Raw genomic sequence first — 25000 nt, forward strand, 5'->3', positions numbered from 1 at the left:
TTTTTTTTTTTTTTTTTTTTAATCCTGGCAATGACTTGTTTGGATCCTGCGCACTTCGAAGATCCACCCTCCCAGACTTTGCCTTCTCTCTTTGAGAAAGTTTATTGCTAATCACCTGAGGCGCCCTTACCGGGGAATGCCCACGGGGCTGTCGAGTTACTTTTTATTTTGCAGGTCACAGTGGCCTCCTCCTAGATGGGGGGTGGGACGCTGACTTTTAAATCCCACTTTCCGGCCCTGGTGTCACATTTCTCGCTGTGGGAGAGAAATAAATAGTATTAATTTTATTAAAAACTACCGCCTTAGTAATGTATATTCTGCCTATTCCGTTTTGTCAACCGATCGCGTGTTTCTAGTTGCGCATGAGCAAACAAATATTTAAATCACCAGCACTGTTTTATTGGATCAATATACAGATTAATTTCTGATAAATATTTCCTCAGATAGTTCCCAATAAATGCCTTTTTTTTCATTAATCTCATTTCGTCTTCAAATGTTTTATGCTGGCCGTTTTTTTTTTTTAATCCGATCTGACAGCTTGTTCCAAAAAGCATATATTACACTAAAATAAAATACCTATAAAATAAAGTTTATAAACCAAATCAGTGCACATCAATATTATGTAAAATAAACAAATAAATATTTGTTTTTTTATAATAAATAAATATTTTTTAAAAATAAATATTTGTTTATTTTACATAATATTGCGTTGTTATTTGATTAATAATCTTATTTCATATGTATTGTATTTTATTTATTTATTTTGTACTCAGTAGAGGTTCTAACATAGGTCATCATCAGGGACTACTAAGTTATAGTAACCTATGGTATTCCCTGGAGTCTGGGTGACAACAAATCTCCCAAGATTTTTAATACTCTCCATCTCTTTTGATACACTTCGCAAATGAATTTGCGTTATTGCAATAACCGCTTGCCATTGACTTCTCGTTGGTAACGATCATTGGCTTTCACTGGAATTTGGGTGGCAACAAACCTTATTTGCACTCATTCAGTGGAGGTCTAGTTTGTGCTTTCCCTCCTCGGTCTTTTCATTCTTGTTGATCCTTCACAACTATTTGGTGTGGTGGCTGTCTATGCTGAGACTACATTTTTTTTTTTTTGGGGGGGGGGGGGGTATTATTATTATTAGAAGTAGTAGTAGTAGTATTTTTTATAATTATCATTATTATTATCATTATTATTATTATTATCATTATTATTATTATTATTATTATTATTATCATTATTATTATTATTTAATTTTTATTATTATCATTATTATTATATTTGTACTTACTAGAAGTTCTCAAACAGGTCACCATCAGAGATTATTCGTTAATAGTAAGTGGTGGTGTTCCCTGGAGTCTGAGTGACAATAACTCTCCTCACATCTTCAGTACATTTTACTTCTTTTGATAACCTTTGCAGATGATTTTGCATTCTCGCAACAGCCGCTGGCAGCGACTATTGATCATCACTGAGATTTGGGTGACAATAAGCTTCTCCAATGTCCCAGTCCTCTTTGCACTCTTTACCTCTTTTAGTGAAGGTCTAACTAGTGTTCTTCTCTCTCGGCCCTTCTTTCCATCCTCCTTGACCCTTCACAGCTATTTTGTATGGTATCAACCGAAACTGATGCCTTTTGTATATATCATTTTTTAAAAAAATTTTATTTATTTATTTTTCATTTATTTATTCGTTATTTTTAATTATTTATGTATTTATTCTCACGTAATATATGTAAGATGAGATGTCTTGCAGTTTCAGTTGGGTTGTTTTTTTTTTAAATTATTTTCAATTATTTATTTTTAATGTTTAATTTTTATTTATTTATTTTGTGTACTCACTAGGAGTTCTTACACAAGTCATCATCAGTGATCACTCACAATTAATAACAGGTGGTACTTATTGTAGCGTGACAAGTATCTCATGATTTCCAGGACTCTACGCTTCTCCATTGCAAATCATTTGGCGTTATCGCAAAAGCCGTTTAACATTGGTTTCTCGATGGCAATAACAATTCGTCTTTTCTCGAATTTGGGTAGCAATAAGTCTGCCAAAGGTCTTAGTGCCCTTTGTACTCTTCCAGTGGAGGTCTGTTTAGTGTTGTCTTTCCTCGATTTTTCCATTCCCCTTAACCGTTCACGGCTATTTTGTGTGGTATCAGCCGAGATTAATGTCATCTTTTTTTTATTATCACGAGTATGAACTCATGCGCATGTAATATGAACCCCGACTCTCTCGCATGCACAATTCAGCATGCGCAGACACAATTACTGTCGACGGTTCATTTAAATAAACAACCTTTGAATTATCTATATATTAATACGATAAAGCATGTGTTATTTTCTGCGTCACGTTTACATCCGGGTCGTTTAATTGTTATGTACTTTCATTTCTGTAATAAATAATTTTACCAAGAATTTTTTATAAGTTTTGGTTTCAGTTTCGATTATAGCTGATGACACTCAAGTCCTTAAAGTTTTTATAAATAATTTTATTTAGAATTCTTCATAATTTTGGTTTCGGTTTCGATTATAGTTTATGGTACATAAGTCATTTATTTTTTATATAAATAATTTTATCAAGAATTCCTCATAAGTCTTGGTTTCGGTTTCGATTTTAGCTGATGGCACCTTAGTAATCTATTCTTTATAAATAATTTTATCAAAAATTCTTCATAAGTTTTGGCTTCTGTTTTGATTATAGCTGAAGGAACTAAAGTTATATATATATATATATATATATATATATATATATATATATATATATATATATATATATATATATATATATAGTTTGAGATTCAGTTTCAATTCAAGCTGATGAACCCAAGTCATATAGATACATTTTGCATTTTTGAAATCACAACTTTATAATATATAAACGATAAAACATAAACTCTATAATACTATATACAAAATCTGCAAGAATTAAAATATCATATTTAAGCGTAATTTACGGCCTAGCTACGCCGGGCGTCCCTGCTAGCTTGGATAAATACTTTTGCAGTTTTAACAAAATAGTTACAATAATATCAGTGCGTTTCCGTTTACGCTGGATATCTACAGAATGCCAACATAAATATATTACATATGAATCAGTTCCCGTGGAATTTCCACAGGCCTCGCTAGTTTATATATTAATGCAGTAGTACCTTTAACGTACGTACGTGTGTCACATTTTCCAGATCATAAATTATTTGATCGGCAGATCCTGTTTATTAAAAAGGAGGATAGAAGGTGATCACATACTACGGACATCAAATCAGTATATAGATATATTATTAGTATATAGATATATTCTTAGTATATAGATATATTATTAGTATATGGATATATTATTAGTATATATATATTATTAATATATAGATATATTATTAGTATATAGATATATTATTAGTCTATGGATATATTATTAGTATATGGATATATTATTAGTATATAGATATATTATTAGTATATAGATATATTATTAGTATATGGATATATTATTAGTATATGGATATATTATTAGTATATAGATATACTATTAGTATATGGATATACTATTAGTATATGGATATATTATTAGTATATGGATATATTATTAGTATATAGATATACTATTAGTATATGGATAAATTATTAGTATATAGATATATTATTAGTATATAGATAAATTATTAGTATATGGATATATTATTAGTATATGGATATATTATTAGTATATAGATATATTATTAGTATATAGATATATTATTAGTATATGGATATATTATTAGTATATGGATATATTATTAGTATATGGATATATTATTAGTATATAGATATATTATTAGTATATAGATATATTATTAGTATATGGATATATTATTAGTATATGGATATATTATTAGTATATAGATATACTATTAGTATATGGATATATTATTAGTATATAGATATATTATTAGTATATAGATAAATTATTAGTATATGGATATATTATTAGTATATGGATATATTATTAGTATATAGATAAATTATTAGTATATAGATATATTATTAGTATATGGATATATTATTAGTATATAGATATATTATTAGTATATAGATATATTATTAGTATATAGATATATTATTAGTATATGGATATATTATTAGTATATAGATATATTATTAGTATATGGATATATTATTAGTATATAGATATATTATTAGTACATAGATATATTATTATTATATGGATATATTATTAGTATATAGATATATTATTAGAATATGGATATATTATTAGTATATAGATAAATTATTAGTATATAGATAAATTATTAGTATATAGATATATTATTAGTATATAGATAAATTATTAGTATATAGATATATTATTAGTATATAGATCAATTATTAGTATATAGATATATTATTAGTATATAGATATATTATTAGTATATAGATATATTATTAGTATATAGATATATTATTAGTATATAGATATATTATTAGTATATAGATATATTATTAGTATATGGATATATTATTAGTATATAGATATATTATTAGTATATAGATATATTATTAGTATATAGATCAATTATTAGTATATAGATATATTATTAGTATATAGATATATTATTAGTATATGGATATATTATTAGTATATAGATAAATTATTAGTATATAGATATATTATTAGTATATAGATAAATTATTAGTATATAGATATATTATTAGTATATAGATATATTATTAGTATATAGATATATTATTAGTATATAGATATATTATTAGTATATAGATATATTATTAGTATATAGATATATTATTAGTATATGGATATATTATTAGTATATAGATATATTATTAGTATATAGATATATTATTAGTATATAGATATATTATTAGTATATAGATATATTAGTATATGGATATATTATTAGTATATAGATATATTATTAGTATATAGATATATTAGTATATGGATATATTAGTATATGGATATATTATTAGTATATAGATATATTATTAGTATATAGATATATTATTAGTATATAGACATATTATTAGTATATAGACATATTATTAGTATATAGATACGCTAATTTAATGTTCGTATCATGTTATCACCTTCTATTCTCTTTTTTAATAAATAGGATTTCCCGATCACCGAAAACCAATGCAAAAAATAAAAAACATTCAATGAAAATAAAATGATGTCGCTTTTGAGCCGTACGTGAAACTAAAATATACCTTCTTGGTTTTCTGGCTAGGAATCAAGGGTAGTATCTGTTCTGCGTAAAAATGGTATACTGATATCGTGGGGTTTTCGTTTGCACCAAGTGTCCATACAATGGAAATGTGTCACGGATTCCTATAAAGATATTGGAGATAAACCGTAATAAGCAGATATATTCTGATACTACATTAGACAGATTTCTTAGATAAATAATTTTACAGATTTAACAAAAGGGCTACAATAATATCGCGAGGTCTCCATTCACGTTGAACGTCCACAGAATGTCCAGCAGCAATATGTTACATATGAAAGAAACTACTGTGAAATTTTCACAGATCCCGCTAGTTTTAATAAATATCCTTGAATTATATATATATATATATATATATATATATATATATATATATATATATATATATATATATATATATGGATATCACCACTTATCAAGGCCCGGAGGCCACTCGGGGATAAGGGTAATTGCGTGTACAGTAATCAATGGGACAATATCGTAGTAATCGTTAGTAATGGAGATCTGATAAAGTGTCTTACTTAAGGGGGCGGTTTATCAGGAATTTGTTTATGTTGGACTTGAATACATCCAAGTTGTAGTCAGGTGGGAAACAGGCAAACGGAAGAGAGTTCCACAGGCGCGCACTTCTAAGAAAGAAGCTTTGCTCGTGGAATCTACGTTTTGAGTTCGGCACATATAAAGAGTGGGGGAAATTACTGACAGTTGTTTCAGCGAGACGGGTGTTTTTCGTGAAAGATTGGCAAAAGGAGGGGACCAGAGATTGGAACTCAGACGAGCATTTCCCATAAAAATTCATTATCTTAGTATTTTTATTTGTTGTTGTTGTTGGGGTGGTGGAGGAGGAGGAGAATTCAGATATAATTAGAGGAATTCGAAAATGAGTGAGGGAATAAAATGGACACGGTTTATGAAGTTAGTCGGAATTTGAAAGGTCAGGCTGTGATACGGCGGGAAGGTCCGGAATTTGCGTCGCTATATACCACGTCGTCAGCGCCAGCAAGGGGTTAGTTGATAGAGTATCTGAGGGCGGGGCCCAAAGGTCAATGTATGCGAGGGCAATCGTACATGGCATGCTCCGCTATCTCCTCACCTAAGCCGCATTTTCAACAGATGATGTGCACTGCCCCATTGATTTTGGCCAGCCAACGTCAAGGCAAATTTAAACAATTTGATTTATTAACTAGTACCTATTTATTTATTTATTTATTTATTTATTTATTCGTGTAATACATATATTTTTAAAACAAGTCCGAGTGATGGCCACTGTGTAGGCTTCTCAAGATGATTTGTTCTTTCCTGCCCAGCTCCATCTAATGGTTATATTATGCGCAACCTAGGTATGACACCAATAAAGGTGGAATTTTCGAACCTCCCTATTAGCAAATAATAACAGTAAAAATTTGGAAAAATAAAATTGATTCATTGTAATTTTTGATGTATTCTCAAAAAGAAAGATTATAAAAATTTTCAATTTTTTTTTTGACTCTACGTAAAACTGGTGAATTTTCAAAAAATTCCCCGAAAAGCTAAAAAAACAAGAAAAATAGAACCCAATGTTATTTCTACGTATTTTGACATAAACAATGCGAGTTTTTAAATTCTCTGAAAATCAAATAATTGATTAATTTTGTTAATTTTTTTACAGACTTAATTTATTTTTTAAGCCACCTTCTCTCAACGCGATCTTATCTGAAGTATTATTTTTTTTTAGGTGAAATAATGAAAAAAGATAATTTTAGGCCACAATCGTTGGCGATTTATACGATTTTTCTCGATTTTTCGAAAAAGAAAAAGAAGTTGGAAAATATATTAAAATTATTGAAATTTTACGAAAAAAAAAAATGATTATGTATTATTTATATTTTAAAATTTTCGCCTGTGAAATTTCAAGATATTTTCGAAATAATTTCTTATTTGAATTTTTCAGAATCCATGAAAAAAAAATGTGAAGATTGGCTCTTAAAACTTATAATGAATAAACAGACAATCTTACTGTTAACAATTAAAAAAAACACACACACACATTTAATCGATGTCGTTTTTCGTCAATGATCAAGTAAAAAATATATTTAGAAATCGAACGTATTTTTTTCTATGGTAGACCAATTTGTTCATCTCCGTATCTCACTAATAAAAATCGCCGCGTACTCTATATTACTTGCTTTTTCCATTGTTAGCACAAAAATATAATTTCTAAACCAAATAACTGAAACAATTATGAGTTCAGAGTTAATTAAATTTCGTTGTGCACGGCAGATTTTACAATTTGTTAACATTAAATAAAAACGTGACTTTTAGTTTTATAATTCCATACAAAAATTTTGAATTGAAAATAAGTTTCCGATAAAGTTAATTAAAAATTTAATTAAAATTTTAATAATGTTTAGTTTTAGGATAGTGAAAATTAATAAATTGTTATCAACAAAGAAAATGTGTTACTTAGGGCCGTCCATAAGAACCGGAAGTTAATTGTTTTAGGTGTTGTCTGCTTAAATGCGATATGATTTTTAGATACACACTATGTCTTTTTCATAATATTTCAAGCCAAAGGTAAGACTTTTAGTGTTATATTTCACTTGAGTAATAATTAAACCAAAACTTTAACAAGATATAATGCATATATATTGACTATTTCCCCTATATAATGTATATATATATATATTGACTTTTCCCCTATATAATGTATATATACTGACTTTTTCCCTCTATAATGTATATATATTGACTTTTTCCCTCTATAATGTATATATATTGACTTTTTTCCCCTATATAATGTATATATATTGGCTTTTTCCCTATATAATGTATATATATTGACTTTTTCCCTATATAATGTATATATATTGGCTTTTTCCCTATATAATGTATATATATTGACTTTTTCCCTATATAATGTATATATATTGGCTTTTTTCCTATATAATGTATATATATTGACTTTTTCCCTATATAATGTATATATATATTGACTTTTTCCCTATATAATGTATATATATTGACTTTTTCCCTATATAATGTATATATATTGACTTTTTCCCGATATAATGTATATATATTGATTTTTTCCCTATATAATGTATATATATTGACTTTTTCCCCTATAATTTGAATGCTTAATTTGGCCGTTTTTCTTGTATTTATTTAAAAAAAAAAAATGTCGCCATTGTTATTTTTTGTCATTTTTTTAAGTTTTGTCATTTTCAACCCAAATTTTCAACTCAAAATTTGCAGGGTTTATTCCGTATTAAATAAATAATGTTTATGTGCGATTTAAACCTTGATTCTCCTTCAATATAGAGTAAGAATTATGATAAATTAATTTGATGTTACTAGTTTTTACTTGTATTTTTTGTTATGGGTGTCGAAAATTAATGTCATAACTACCGCAACCTTTTCCCACAGCAATTGCATACGACTTTGCAGATCACCCCCACGAAATGTTCGGCGTCTACGGAAAGTGTTTGGTAATATCGAGTCACCAGCGTTTTTTCTCCTACCCCCTGAGATTCTAGTTCTAGAATCTGTTTTTGTTGCTGTCGCTGTGTGCTTGTTGAGTATCATTCGTGGTAATTTGTTGGCATTCGTTTGCCCGATATCTTTCTATTAAGAATTATTTCTAGAAGGATATCAGAGACCACGTGGAGGTTTCAAGGCTTCCAAGTGAAAGTGTTTCTGTGATTCGAACTTGGTGTATGTGGAATTCGGGAAACAACGCCGGTTGTAGATACACCGGTAAATGGTTTCTTTTTGGCTTGAAAGCAGATAGTTGACGAGGGGATTCAAGAAAACACTTTCTACGGTGGGTCAAAACCCACATGAGAGAAAGCATGCAACCTCACAGGGTAGAACACACTTATCCTCCATGTTAGATGCAACCCTTACATTGGCGGAACCCATCCATCCTATCAATGATAGAGGTCTCCACCCAGCGGGTAAGTTATTATTAGAGTTGGGACGATTAATTGGAAACGGAATGGGAATCGGGAATCGAAAAAATCGGAACTTTTTTTAGGTATCAGAATCGGTAAAATTTGTATTTATTTTCCGATGCTAAAACGATTCCTTTTATTCTCTCTCTTTTTTTTTTTATTGATTTTGCTTGAAACAAAATCTTCTGTGGCTGGTAGTAATAATAAAATACTAAATATTTATTTATTTTAAACTAACAGTCAAACTAAAATCTATACATCACCCCACCGTACAAGTATATTTTCACGTTTGAGCAAAATATCTGCACACTGAACACGTGTTTTTCTTTACGGTAATCGGATAAAAATAACAACTTTATTTTAAATATTTATAGATTTATAAAGAATCGGAATCGGTATCGGTAATTGTATCGGAATCGTGAATTTAGTACGGAATTGGTAATTGTATCGGAATCGGGGAAAATATTGGAATCGTCCCATCACTAGTTATTATGATCTAATATGTTGTGTTACTTGCTCATATTGCATTTGTCAAAGTGTTAATAAATATCTTTATTTATACTTGGGGTTTGTCTACTTAGTATACATAATTTATGCTTGTGAAGTATTTTTTTTTTGTTGTTTCAGGTTAATTGATTTAATTATGCGACAGCAATATGCCCAACATTGGCATAGTATCGTTAATTACTAAACCATCGTCACAGTTAAAGTTTTTATTTTTTATTTTATTTTTGTCTTTATTAAGATACAATCGACATATCGATTTTTAAAAAAATCAAAAACAATATTACATACCTAATTATCATGTCGAAAACAGTAATATATTAAAAAAACTTACGAAAATTCAACTGCTATTGTGTTTTAAGTAAAAAAAAATTTCTATCGCTATAAGGCTAAAAAATATTGGTCGCCATTAGAATGTAATCTAAAGTTTGCGTTCGTTTATGTCCCCTGTGTACAAACTCTTCATCGTCTACTTACTAACATCTAAGAAAATTACTATTTTACCCAACTTTCCGCAAAATTTACTTTTTAACTATTGTGGAAATTTTTAATAGAGAAATAATTTTTATTTATTTTTTTATTTATACCCATTCAACATCTCCGCATTTGGGTCAAGGAACGCATTCATTGACCGGCAGGTCACTTCTATTATCATCATCATCAGCAGCTTAGGTATAGTTCGCTTTCTAGCAGCCAGCCCCTCTCCTACCCTCTGGAAGGGGGAGGAGGACGACAATGGGCCTTTTGCCCTTTTTCGTCAGTTCGAATCCAGCCGGCCTAGAAGAAGGACACTATTCGGCTCCGTCAGATCAGAAAGGATTCTTGACGTTAAATTCCACGGGTTTTTTTCTCTCCTCCTTTGGAGAAAGACGTTTGTTTAGAACTAAACTATTAACGTTGTTTTATTCTCAGTCATTATAAGACAACAAGGTCTTACGACGGGAAGATTAATACCGCTTATTAAAAGACAATCGAGTCTTACAACTGGTAAATTATTATTCTCAAAGGACTAACGAAGGAAACTACTGTGTGTTGAGGAGTTCTTTTCTAAGAAGAACAAAATTTAATTTCACCGACGAGACGAGCAGAATATCGCCCCTAGAAAAGAAATCCCCTCTTTTGAAAGATTTTCAACCTTCAAATCTTCCATAATTCAAGAATTTACCCCTCATAAAGCCTAGCAAAGCGGCTTTATGGTCTTCTCTCCCCTTTGAATTAAAAGGCACAAGAGCCTTAACAAAGGAAATTACTTCTTTCTCCCATTTTAGGTCAAAGAAACTTTTTGTTTGTCCTTTCGGAAAAGAAAAATAAAGAACATTTTGTCAAAGAAAGACTGAACATTTTGTTAAAAGGACTGAATTCAAAACAAGGACTGTTTTCCGTTTTTTATATGTTCTTTCTTTCAGCCTTTCTTGCAAGTAAGGATTGACGCCTTTTTTTGTATTTCTTTTATATGTATTTTAAATGTTTCTTAAGGGTTTTTTTTTAATCCCAGCCTTGGGAAATAAAGGCAATCGATAACGTTTTATTTTAATAAACTTGGATTATTTTAAACTTATTCGGGTCTGTATTTCTTTTGCTCATTTCCTCTAGTTACTCTTTCCGAGAAATTTGCCATAAATGCTTTTTCCCCTTTTTTTTTTCTTTCCTTTTTGTTACTATGAAAAGCGGATTTTGGTGACGCACCCAAAATTTCCTCACTATAAATAGCTTTCTATTCGATGAATTTCCCTAACTTTTGGACATATTACTATTTTCAACATGATAATTAAGTACATAATATTGTTTTTGCTTAAAACGACATATTAAAAAAAAAAAGTCGATATGTCGACTCTATCTTAACAAGCACCTTTTTTTCTCGCCTCTAAAAATATTTTTTCATTTTGTAGTTTGATCTCGACCGTACGAAAACCGACAATGAGGAAGGCACTTCCGACGAGCCTGTGCCTCATCCTGGCATTTATCTATGTCAATGGTGATATTTATATGCATAATCCTCGCGGAAGCAACAACCGACTGAATGAGAACAGTAAAACCCGGAAAAATAATAACCGAATTTTTGATTCACAGGTAAATGCAAAGGTTGTGTCTGAGTAATCTTTATCAATAGCGGCGTAAACTTTTAAAGCCGAAACTTCGGAAATTAGACAAAACTCGCTCATGGTAATCATGCAGTATAGCTAACAACCGAATATAGGTTAAATCCAAAAATCCAGTACTCAAAGTTAAGACGCCGGAAGTAGACTCGGTTTACCTAAATATGGAGCGGAACGGAAGTCACTAAACATGGAACGAAATACGAAACCACATGGAAATAATTTATTTTAAAAAATTATTTTAGTTTTAGCACTTCTTCAAACTTTATGTTTTTACATTTCTATAAATATTTTTTTGTTTTAACATTTTAACGTAAAAAAACTCAAACTAACGAGATATTTTTATTATTTACATTTCTATAAATTATGTCTTTCTGAAAGAATATACTTATGTTTTTCATAAGTTTTATCACAGAATTTTGTCATAAATAATCTCTGAAAGTTATTATTAACCCTTCTTGTGCTATCAAAAAAACTTATTTTGAACATTTGTATAAAATTTATTTATTTTTAATGAATAAATAGAAATTTGGGGGTTGTATTACTATAAACATAGATTCGAAAAAGTTGTCAAAAAACAAATATATAACAAATAAGTGTAATCAAAGGCAAGATAAGTAACTTTTCTACATAACTTGATAAGTTTTTAGTGCTTTTATTTAATGTAAAGTGTTTATTTGGCTCGAAAAACATGCAGTGTTTACCGATGTATTTGAAAAATGCAAATGGCGACGGACTTTGTGTTGAATACGTAAAATGAGTAAAAACTAAGAAACTATACAAAATACTGTTAGAAACTTACTCAATATATGTTGCTGTAACATAGGCTGATAGATATTCGGTAGGTTTCTAACAGTATTTTGTACAGTTATGGAGATCTATCTTTAAATAAATAAGAGCTATAACTTCACGGGTTCTTGTCCAGAATTCTCCCCTATATTAAAAAAACAAAAAATAAAGAAGAATCTGTATGATGTACATAACCGCGATGAAAAGAAAATATCATATTGCAAAACTCACGTAATTTAATCAAGTAGTTTCTTTTTTCTTTTATAAAGAAAATCATTTTAAGCCAAATTGAGTTTTTACAAATGTCCCCTCCACATGTTAAGAATGACTTTGATAAATAATTTCACGCAAGTTTGACTTATTTGAAGATTTCCCCTGTTCCTTAAGTCTGTATCCAGAATGGTGGTCGTGGTATTATTGCTATTTGTTTAGCCACAACGTTTGGTGATTAGCTATAAACTAAACCATTCTTAAGGAGAGAAGGCAAAGCCTCCTAGAACTGCACCGGATCAAACCATACTTCAATTAATGAAGAAAAATCTACCTTAACAATGATCTGCCAAAGGGAAAACACCCTGCTGAAAAATAAAATGTGTGCTGTTAATACCTGCCAGTTCTTATTTGTTTTTCTTTACAATTAAGATGGAGGCATTGTTGCCAATTGAGATTTTCAAAACCAGATAGCTAAATCCGAAGAAAAAAAAATTCCCAGAAAAAGACAAGATTTTAATTTTTCGTACTCTACATAACGATATTACAAATATACATAATATTTCATGCTTTCTATTTTATAATTATTTTCTTTCCTTCACGGTTATGTACATCATATTTTTAATTTTAATACTATTTAAATTGGTCTCGTTACCTTAGTGCTACTTGTATTTGATTTAAATAGGGGGGGGGTTAAAGGGGGCATAATTCATGAATAGTTGTGTGCCTAACTAATCGAAAGGTGTATTTTTAGCAAAAGATTTCTAAAGTCGTGGTGAATTAGTGTTTATATGGTCGGGGGATACCAGGGATATTTGAAAATATTGAATTTTTTTTATAGAAATATACAACTACTACTACTCTGCAATAAATAATACTAGGGATGTAATTCGTGGTCGTGTTTTGCGTTTGATTAATAAAGAAATGCAAAGTTTAGCAAAAGATTTATAAAGTCGTGGTGGATTAAGGTTTATAGGGTCGGGAGATACTGGGGATATTTAAAAATATTGAATTTTTTATTGAAATATATAACTATTACTGTTCTATAGCATGGAAGATAGCTAAAGAAAGTATCTCATATTTAATATGATAATATGATATTATGATTGGAGAGAAAATGAAGGTACATAGTAGATCAACTGAAATTAGAAATTGCGGTTGTGTGGGTGGAAAACGAAATATCTAGATTTTACAAAAAATAAAAACAAATAAAACGCTAACCGCTAGATTCAAATTTGGTACTTGAACAGTTTAATCAAGACATTAAAAAAATGAAAATATCGAAAAAAAAAAAAGCTTACCTTGTACGTATCCGTTATGGAAAGAAGTTCTCCGAAAAAAAATTCACTTAATTTCATCAAGTAGTTTTTGTTTTTTATAGCGAAAAAACGATTTTTTATGATACCGAGCAAAAGGTTCAATTTTTAGGAAGAAAAGCTAGAATTAAAGATGGGAAGGGAGTGTCGGCACTTTACATTGAGTTATCTCCCCGTGGCGTGTTAAAAAATTCCAAGATGGCTGACTTCAACGCGCTCTCATAAAACGTGTTTTTCCGCTGTAAAAAAAAAAAAAAATAACAACAAAAAAAAAACTACTCGGTCAAATTAAGTGAAAAAAATTTTTTTCAGTGATCTTCAGGCCAAAACGGATACGTACAATATAACCTTTTTACGATATTTTTATTTTTTTACTGTTTTGATTAAACTGTACAAGTACCTCAAATTTTATTAACTAGATTCTAAACAAATCTAGGAGGAAAATCACAAAATTGGCACCACTGAATAGAAGTGAGTTATATCCCCAACATATAAACCACCAAGTACCTATTTACTATGCCTCCTCACGGGACAGAGTTAGACACCAGGGTCGTGTTTTAACGTGGAGAAAAGGTACAAAAATAAAAAAAATTGTCTCATTTGTGAAGGACTGCTCATCCACTGAAAGAGAACAAGAAATGGAAATGTAGCATCTGAAGAACAGATGGTATTTATTTGCTCCCCCACCGAGCAAATTAGGCACAAGGTCGATTTTTAATGTGAGAAGTGAAGGGGAAATGGGGACCAACTTCCCGAGGAGTAGGGGAGCTGGATGGTGACAATTGGTGTTTAGGGTTGCCCCTAAATTGACCAAGGTCTTATCTGTGGGATCGCTCCCACATAGGGTCTTTGTTTGCAGTATCTGCTGGAACAGATACTACACTTTGATCTTGGCCAAAAGTATCCGAACAGTAACACTAAACCTCTTTTGTTCCAGCTCGTTTGACTCGTTGATTTAGTGGTCTTCATCTGTTTTTATACCTCATTTTCATACAGCGTCCTATTCTAGTAGCTTATTTCCAAGAACTGCAGACTTGTAGAACTCTCTTCCTCCTGACTGTTTTCCTCCCTATGTTTATTCTTGGTTATTTCAAGACTAAGTTCGATAGGTATCTCGTGTCTTTGCAATAATCATCATTCTTGTTAGCTCCTTACATTAAGTAGCTTCACGTCTTGTCTGGAGCGATTTCCATAAAAAAAAAAAATTAAATACTTTCCGTTTTTTTTTTCTGTTTCAGAATAACAATAATGGTGGATATAATGTCGGCGATGCGACAAGTACACCAGCTGGACTGGATGCCAATAAGCAGTATCAGATGGTACGTCAATGGTTTTCGCATTAATTCCCATCTACCCTCTTTGAAATTTTTTTAGTATAATAAATCAAAATAAATTAAATAGATGAAAAATAAAATTAATGGAAGTTTAAATTAAACAGAAAAGCTAGTGCATTAATGTTTACACAATTAAATGTTTTTTTTTTCACATATAATAAATTAAATAAAATAAACCTAATGAAACGGAAAAGTCATTTGTCCAAATATAATTAATTAAAATCACTACTATATATTAGGTCCAGTAATCAATAGAGAAATGACTCTATAATAATAAAGACAAAATCTGCATGAATTAAAATATCATATTTAAGCGTATTTTATGACTAGGCAATTCCGGGCAACCTCGTAGTATATAATTAAATTCCAACTTGGAACTATCTATACAAATTTTTATTTTAACTTACAAATAAAAAAAAAAATAGCTCAATATATTTAATAGCTATTAAATAGAGCTATACGTTGTAAGCAATAGTTATACGAACTAATATTCCTTAAGTTGAATTATCTTTACCAAATTTCCACTACTAACAATTATTACGACATTGTCCCATTGACCACTGTACGCTTATTAACCACTGTACGCTTATTAACCACTGCAAGCTTATTAAATTTGATAGTAAGTATATTCCCTCCCCCAACAAGAAACTGTAAGCCATTTTGACTGTTTGACGAATTTACATAAAATTTTTCTTTGACATCGGACATTCGAAATGATTATTGCAAATAACATTTTCGTCTATTTGGTTTCTGATCGATTAAATGTTACTTATAGCTGACATGTGTCCATTCTCTCTGTGTAACCTTCTGACAAGAAGCATACATGCTTTGATGGGCAAAAGAAAAGAACCGATTGATTGGCCTTGTGCCAATCTTGAATAAATGTTTTGACAAATCTTACACGAATCCTTCTTTCTCACACTTGATTTACATGCATTTTAAATCAATACACAATTATATATATATATATATATATATATATATATATATTAGGCACTGCCAAAACTGGGGGGGGGGGCAGGTAAGTACTTTTTGACGGACCGTCTTCTTAAAATTCTACCAAAAATCAGGTAATTATCCGATCAATACGAAATTTTCAGCGATTATTAAGAGAAGAATGAACTTTATAACAGTGTACTTATTTTTCATAAATGATATTTATATATATATTTTATTTTACTTACAACCCCCCCTTGTTTTGAGGTGGTACAAATATGCTTAAAATAATCATCTGAAACTGAACACAACATATTGTGTTGTTGTAAGGGACAGAAATATAGATTAAAAAAAAAATTGTTTGCATACCTTATTTTGACGTCTGAATATCAGAACTTCGATTGTGTTTAATTATCCCGCTTTTGAGTTTTGAAGTGTGAAATTCGGTGAATATGTTAAGTAAAATAATTAATTTAAGTTAAGCAAAACAAAAAAAATTTTTTTAATATTTATACGAAAAAAGCCATTTTAAAATCTTTGATAAATAAATTAACAATTTTTTTTTAGCGAGCCGAATAATGTATGACCATTATTAAACAGGGCATGCTTTGAAGAATCGATACAAAAAAAAATTCGATAAATATTGTGCCCTTTGTGTTAAAAATAGCATCATTTTTTCGATCCCATTTGAAAACGTTTGCCTCCTTTCGACTACGGTGGACCAAACGCGCTGAAATAATTTCTTTTTTATTCTGATTTAAATTGCCCCTCCCCCATTTTGGGGAGCCTGGCCCCCACACACATACACATTAAAAACCAAACTCATACAAATGGTCACCCATCTGGTACTGGCCAACCTCAGCGTTAATAATACATTGAAATTTTCGTTACTGAAAAATAAGTTTTTTTGGCCTGTTTGGACTTCCATAGTTTGCTTTTTATCGAATACAAACGTAAACAGTGTCGATCTAGACTCTAGATCGACGCGAAGTAATTGGTTGCCTATATGAATAAGTGGAATTATTTGAAATCCAGGTACTTATATTATAATATTTTTGCATATTCTCATAGAAAATCATCCTAAATCTTAGTTAGACAACAAATAAATAAATTAATTATTTCAAAAACCTTTTTTAAAAAATATTTATGTACGTTTTTTGTGCAAGACAAAAAATGTCAATTGTTAACTTTTTGGGAAAATTTAACATTTAAAATTTAATTAAAAATAGTAGAAAAAGTTTTACATTATTCTGTTTTCTATATGATAAAATTCAGGGTTTTATCTTTCTGGAAAAAAAAGTTACTCAGAAATAATGGATTTTAATAAATGTAATTCGTTTTAAAAAACAACAACTTGATTTTTCAGCCATTTTTGGCGGTGTCTAATATATATACATATATATATATATATATATATATATATACATATATATATATATATATATATATATATATAGAGAGAGAGAGGGAGAAATATATATATATATATATATATGCATACATACATACACATATATATATACATGCATACATAAATATATACATATATATATGTGTGTGTATATGTGTGTGTATATATATATATATCATAATTTAGTAATTTAAATTTTATGATTTAAAACGGTTAAATTTCAAATCTAGAATTTTTATTATATGCAAAACAAAGAATACATTTTAATAAGTATATTTCCTTAACCCATGAGTTTTCGATGTTTATTCATTTCCTCAGAGGCAAAAATATTAGCAAATCTTATAAATGGTTTGCACCTAATTTGCTAAATGTGATAAACATAGATAATTATAATTAAAAGTTTTTTTTTTAATTTTTACATCATAGAATAAGAGAAATTAGATACTGATGCAAAATGAAAAGGATATTGAACTTCAGACCCAAATTATATGGTAAATCCTGAAGTGAGAGTTTTTGGTAGCAGGGAGGTAAAAGGATCCAATGCGTATTGTAATTCTTCCAAGGCATAAGGTAACAATGTAAACCGTTTCAAATCATGAAATTTAAATTACTAAATTATGATCCATTTGCTCTATCTGATATATTGAGCAATTTTCATTTAGCCGGGATTGTCTTTATAAAACATTACATCCAATAATATTTTGTAAGACCGATAATCACTGGATTTGCATACCAGTAGGTTTATTGCATTACATTATTCTTAAGTATATATATATATATGAACACACACACGCACACGCACACACACACACACACACACACACATATAATTATTTTGCTATAATAATTATCAAATACCTACAGACACTTTCGGGAATCATCAGTGCAGGGTGTCATGATTAACACCAGTCGATAGATTCGAACCTGGCGACAGAAGCCATCTCTGGCTTCATTGGAAAGGACCTAATCCATTTGGCTACCGTTAACCACGAGAAATGCACATTAATCTTCTTCTGAGGTCATCAGATCTAAGCCCGTCTTTAAGACTCACATTACACGTCCATCGTATCATTCTCACATCATTTCTCTCCATGCAACGCATGTCTTCAATCCTCTCTGGCAAGGTTTCACTTTCATATATCACCACACTGTGTGTACATGCGCCCGCTAGACTCTTCCCTTGGTTGATCGTTATAACTTTCTGCTGGTTAGTAATGACAGAAATTTCCAGAATTTACGCCATCCATGACTAGTTCTTGCAATAATTGTTTTATTTTTTTGATTTACAGAAATATTTCCAGAGTGGACCTAATGCCACTGATGTCTCAATTATGAGTATTGAATGGACGCATCAACATGGGTGCGGTGCTGGCAGACAAAACCCAAAACTTAACTGTAATGTAGTCATACAGTATATGTGTCAACCAAATGATAGTAAGTATATTCCCTCCCCAACACAAACTTCAAAAGTCTTAACGTTTGTGTAAGAAAACTGTTCCCGGTTTGAAAACTCTTTTGGCGCTTTTATTTTTTCTTCATAGCATACAAGTACATACTAGTAAAACAGTATAATCACATTGACACACCAGTTCCCGTTAAATCACCAGAGTTAAGCATCATTGAACCTGTTCAGTATTAAAATGGGTGACCATTTGGGAATAACAGGTGCTGTATGTGCTCTCTGCTTACTTTGGCATCGTTTCCAGTTTTCCAACACTTTATTTTGACAATGGAATCAAGCAGTGCTGACTCGGGAGAGGAGTAATTAGGGATTCCGCAACCTTTGCTTCACAATTCAGCGCGTCTTAATCGTCATCTCTCTAGGATGATTAGATGGTCCTCGTTATTCTGATATACGAGCATCCATATTCCACATGTACATGCATAAAGGAGTTGAACAGTGAGATGTTTGTTTACGTTACATTTGAACTTTTGCATGTCAGTGCAGTCAGGGAAGCAGGGGCTCAGGAGAGGATTCCAAAGTTCTACTGTTCGAAGGAAGAAACTATTAGAGTAGAAAGCTTCCCAGCATCTAGGGATCTGAACAATGTAGGGGTGGGATTTTGCTTCTGGTCAGGTTAGTCAGGAGTATTTATGTACAAGTGCTTCAAGTTCGTTGGAGCACATTGCATTAAAATACTCGTAAAACAGATAGAGGGATGTATCATTTCAACGATGAGACAGGGTTGGAGTTTAGTTGATAATACGAGACCTATTAGTTTGGAGACTCGGTTTTTGATCCTGTCTAAGAGTGATGGACTAGTGGGCAGATGCACCAAACCAGATGTTACAACAGTACTCCATGCATGAGCGAATGGTGGCTTTGTAAAGATATAGGATACTCAGTAATATTGTAACACGGCAGAGAAAGCCCACCTTCTTTGCAGCAGCCTTAGCAATGTCCTCATTGTATTTGTTCTAATTCATATTGCCTGTGAATATAAGGCTGAGGAGTTTGAACGTAATACTTAGCGGCTTCCCATGAGTATGAAGTCACTACAGAGACACGTAGCTCTTACGACTTCTACTTGAAAAATTCTACTTCACCTAATTTTTAACCATGTATAGAAATTTATCAAACATTTCTTATTCGTTTTAAAGAAAAAAATACGAAGGGTTATTTGTATTATTTGAATTCTTCAAACTATTGTTCCTATCTTGAGTGTTATTTTCACAATGTTTCGGTTGATGTAATCTCCGACCTTCTTCAGGTGTATCTTGTCGAACTCGATAATCATTCTGTCGAACTCATGAATCTACATAGAATTTCGAGTGGAACCCTTTATTTAATCCATGAGGGTAACATAGTCTTGATCTGTCAGCAATGAGTTGGTAGACGTCCTAAGTAATTCGCAATTGTAATTTTAGTGCCGCCCAACTTCAACCTTGAGAAGAGTGTAACTTACAAATGAATTTTTTACCAATTATTTCATCCACTACATCACATTTCTTGCAGACATGACCAAAGCAACAGCAACAAAAAGAAAAAAATTGTTTTCAATATGAATAGAAAAAATAGAATAAGGCATCCCTTGCCCTGTAGTGATTGCTTATCTGTGATATTTATTCGTGAAGGTGAAATCTGACAAAATAAATTTTAATTTCTTTCTTTAATGTTTTTGCTATATATTTTTATTGCATTTTACATATTTTTGTTTTTAGAGCAGGACATGTAATGTATATTATGATAAAAAAAAAAAAATTGTCGTTCCTAGTCATTCATTTCATCTTTTTTTTTTTAATTCCTTCTTTGTTCCACAAGCCATATGCATTCTGCTTTCAAATGACCTGCGAAATATATATAAAAATGAGATGTAGTTTGCTTGAAGCATTGTGTGGGATAGGTATTTAGAAGAGATTTAGAAGGCTATCACAATGCGAGGGATGGAATGTAGTTGGTGTTTTTTTTTTGTTTTTTTTTACAAAGGAGTCACGACTTATCAAGGCCCGGATCAACTCGAGGATAAGGATCAATGAGCGTACAATGGTCAATGGGACAATGTCGTAATAATTGTTAGTAGTGGAAATTTGGTAAATTGGATTACTTAAGGGGGAACGGCTCATCAAGAACTTGTTTACATTGGACTTGAAGACGACCATATTATAGTCAGCTGGAAAGCAGGCAAAAGAGAGTTCCACAGGCGTGCAGTTTTAAGAAAGAAACTTTGTTCATGGAATCTACGATTAGGTTTAGGCACAGATAAAGAGTGTTGAAGAAGAAAGATGAAAACAAGTGACAAAATCAATAAGTATATACATTCATGTTTATATATAGTCGGTGGTGAGGAAGAAAGAATGAATATATATATATATATATATATATATATATATATATATACTAGTAGAGCACCCGGTATTGCCCGGTCGTAAAATATGCTTAAATATGATATTTTGATTAATGCAGATTTCGTATTTATTATTAGATTATATTAAACCCAATGGTAAATTTCTTTTTTTATAAATTGCCACACTTTTGTACCAATTTTCCCGGGCTAAAACCCAAATATAAAGTTTCGCATAAATTTAAATACCTTATATATGAAGTTTCATGCCTGCAGACCAAAAACTGAAGGAGGAGTTTGGTAGGCAAAATTTTTTAAACAAAAATATATATACATAAATAAATATATATGAAAAGAGTTTTGTGTTTAGTATAAGCTTTTTACACAAATATTATCTAAGTATAAATCATGTAGAATATGGGCATGAATATAATTACACGTAATAGTTAACTAAAGATGATCGTCCCATTAGAAAACCAACAACAAAAAAGAATAATTAATTAATTAAAATGAATGTTCAAAAGAATATGAAAATTAGCTAGTGACTGCAATTCCATAACACATATATAACAAAGTTGTATTTTCTTTTTAAATAAATAGAAAAAAAAGGGGTGGGGTTAATATGAATATCAAAACACAAAAAACTCAAATTTATTGCTCTTAGTTTTGTTTTAACGTCAGAACGGATTTTCCAAGATAACTTTGGTTGTCCCCCCCCCCCGGGGCCATTATAGGGATAAAATTTCCCTCAAATTGTTCATCCATTTGTTTGTTCGCACTTTTCGCAATAACCACTTTTTGAATTTTTTCACTCGTGGAGGTAGACCCTGCATGTTCGGCTTGTTTGTTTTGTTTTTGCAAGGGATTTAGTGCTGTTATTTTTAATGTTTGTGGAAAAATTGTTTTCGGAAATCAATAAATATACATGTATGTATTTTATTTTCGCAGAAACTGTAAGGGAAACCGACAGATTCCGAGACGGTGTTACTACTCAGTCCCAGCCATACGATCCAAAAGCAGAAAAATCACAAGCTCAAAGCGACCGTGGACTTCACGAAAACTGGGAATGGTACAAACGATGTGTAAACCGAGAAAATAATCCAAGTATTTATATATTTTGTTATGTTTTAAAAAACAGTCCTGTCATAATACTATTCTATTATCAAATTGAAAATCTCACTAGCACTTATCCTTGAGTGGCTTTTGGCCTAGGTGACTAATGAACTATCTATTATTCTCCAAAAGCCATAAATGTAAATTATAATATACGAGATGCCTTAAATAAATTTCAAAACTTTGTTCATTTGAGCACTTTTATTGATAGTACACACATGAAACACTAGTCCCCTTTGAAATAATCTCCACCGGCTGCAATGCACTTGTTGTAATTTTCTGACAACTTCTGGAGGCCTCTATGGAAGTCATCTTGTGTGAGCATGTCAGTGACCCTTGACACAGCTTCTTTCATCACCTCAATTGCCTCAAAATGACAGCCTCTAAGGTTTCCCTTGAGTTTAGGAAATAACCAAAAGTCACAGGTAGCAAAGGTCTGGACTATAGAGAGGGTGAGGAACTGTTTTGATGCCCATCTTAATCAAATAGTCTGTGACAAGGATGGAATTGTGGACTGGTGCATTCACGCAAATCTTCTGCATCTTCAGTTGCTTGTGAATAATTGTGTGTACAGTTCCCACACTGATATCAAACTGTGCACTTTTTGTCTGTATAGACATACGACAGTTCTTATCCATGAAATTCTTTATTTGGCCAATCAACTCTGGTGTTATGACTTCCTTACTTCTCACACACCTCTACTCATCCTTCACAGACTCCATGCCTTCATTGAATTTTTAATGCCACTCAAAAACTGATACTCGATTCATGCAAGATGGTCCAAAAAGCAGTCTGAGGCATTCCATCCGTTTCTGTGCCATTTTTCCCAAGCTTAAAATCATATATCATATCGTTCTTCTAAAGCGTCCTCACGTCCAGATTGCATTTTTGAAATTCACCAGCTGTGACAATCAAACTTTAGTAGGGTGTAATCCAGTTTCTGCTGTAGCTGTTCATTTGAATCTGAAATCATAAAAATTGGTCAGTCATCTCATAAGATGTATAGCAATAACATATTGAATTTTCAAGTGCCTGCAATAATTTTAAATGCCTGTACAAAAAAAAAATCTGGAAACTTATTGAAGGCACCTTGTATCTCTCTCTCTCTCTCTCTATATATATATATATATATATATATATATATATATATATATATATATAAAATAATAACGCTCGTGTGTGTGTGTGTGTGTGTGTGCACACAACTCTGCTACAGCCCAAACCAATCAAATATCAAACTCTCCTACAGCTTGACCGATCATGACCAAACCTGGCATGATGATTGTCTTCCAAAACTCCAAATTGATTTTTAATTATTTGTGATGTTTCTGTATTAATAACGTTTATGAGAGCTATTATCGATGAGAAGTCTCCAATGACAGAGAGAGAAAGATGTCTGCTGCATCACCACCAAAACTGCAGAAACATGACCAACTGGTTTCATCAATAAAATGGGCATAATCGTGGGGATCAAAATACATTTTGGAGATTATATTGCAATAACACCACAATGTTAACCGTTGTCCGTTTTCAAAGAAAATTTGCTAATTGTACAATATGTTTGGGGAGTGAGACTATAACCTACTTGAAAATGATGCAAGGGCAGCAATCCGTATCCATACTATTCATTTGTTTCCCTATAATGTATATATATATATATATATATATATATATATATATATATATATATATATATATATATATAAGTAAATTCTTGGTACAGCAAAATGGAAGGAGAAATTTCAGAGGAAACATAATTTAATTTAAATAAAAAGATCAAAGAAACAACAAAAAAAAAAAAGAAAACGGGCAGGTGGAATTGTTAAAATTTCCTTAAGGCCTTATCGTCTGACCCTCTAAGAGGAAACGTCAGAATGATAAATTAAAAGCTAAGAATCGAATGAGGAAAGAGGGAAATTGGTTTCAGTTGGAAAACCAGTGAGAAAAAAAAATATATATATATCTATATATATATATATATATATATATATATATAGACACACACACTAACTAGCATGGCTACCTGGCATTGCCCAGAGTAAAAGTGTAACATACCTTTAATCCCTTTCTGAGCTCATTCCACTCTCTGGACTTATACACACGCATAACTTAAGTTGGCATAAGGGAAATGGCTCTTTAAAAAACAAATCAGAGTTACTTCCCTTTTGTTAGTGCCTACAAAACAGACTACATGATAACATTAAATGATTGTGTAATCATTGTGTATCATTGATAACATTAACTGAGGGAAATTGCCATTTGACCCCTAAATTATGAATCTTTTTCTTTAAATTTTAATTATTATACATCCGAGGCTATGCTGATTAAAAAAAAAAAAATACCAGCGTTT

General features: G+C 30.8%; 1 protein-coding gene across 2 annotated transcripts in view; it reads left to right on the forward strand.

The window, feature by feature from the left end:
• LOC145296723 (protein DD3-3-like) overlaps window positions 1-25000 on the forward strand; it is an 80932-nt gene that overhangs the window by 4622 nt on the left and 51310 nt on the right. For both annotated transcript variants that reach the window (XM_080142738.1, XM_080142728.1), the window contains exons 2-5: window positions 11553-11733; window positions 15313-15393; window positions 19045-19189; window positions 22486-22641. In XM_080142738.1, the coding sequence (XP_079998864.1) occupies window positions 11581-11733; window positions 15313-15393; window positions 19045-19189; window positions 22486-22641 (535 nt within the window). In that variant the 5' untranslated portion in view covers window positions 11553-11580. The remainder of the gene's footprint in view (window positions 1-11552; window positions 11734-15312; window positions 15394-19044; window positions 19190-22485; window positions 22642-25000) is intronic.

The sequence above is a fragment of the Euprymna scolopes genome, chromosome 2 (assembly GCF_053919585.1).
Source record: "Euprymna scolopes isolate OS-2025 chromosome 2, ASM5391958v1, whole genome shotgun sequence".
Lineage (NCBI taxonomy): Eukaryota > Metazoa > Mollusca > Cephalopoda > Sepiida > Sepiolidae > Euprymna > Euprymna scolopes.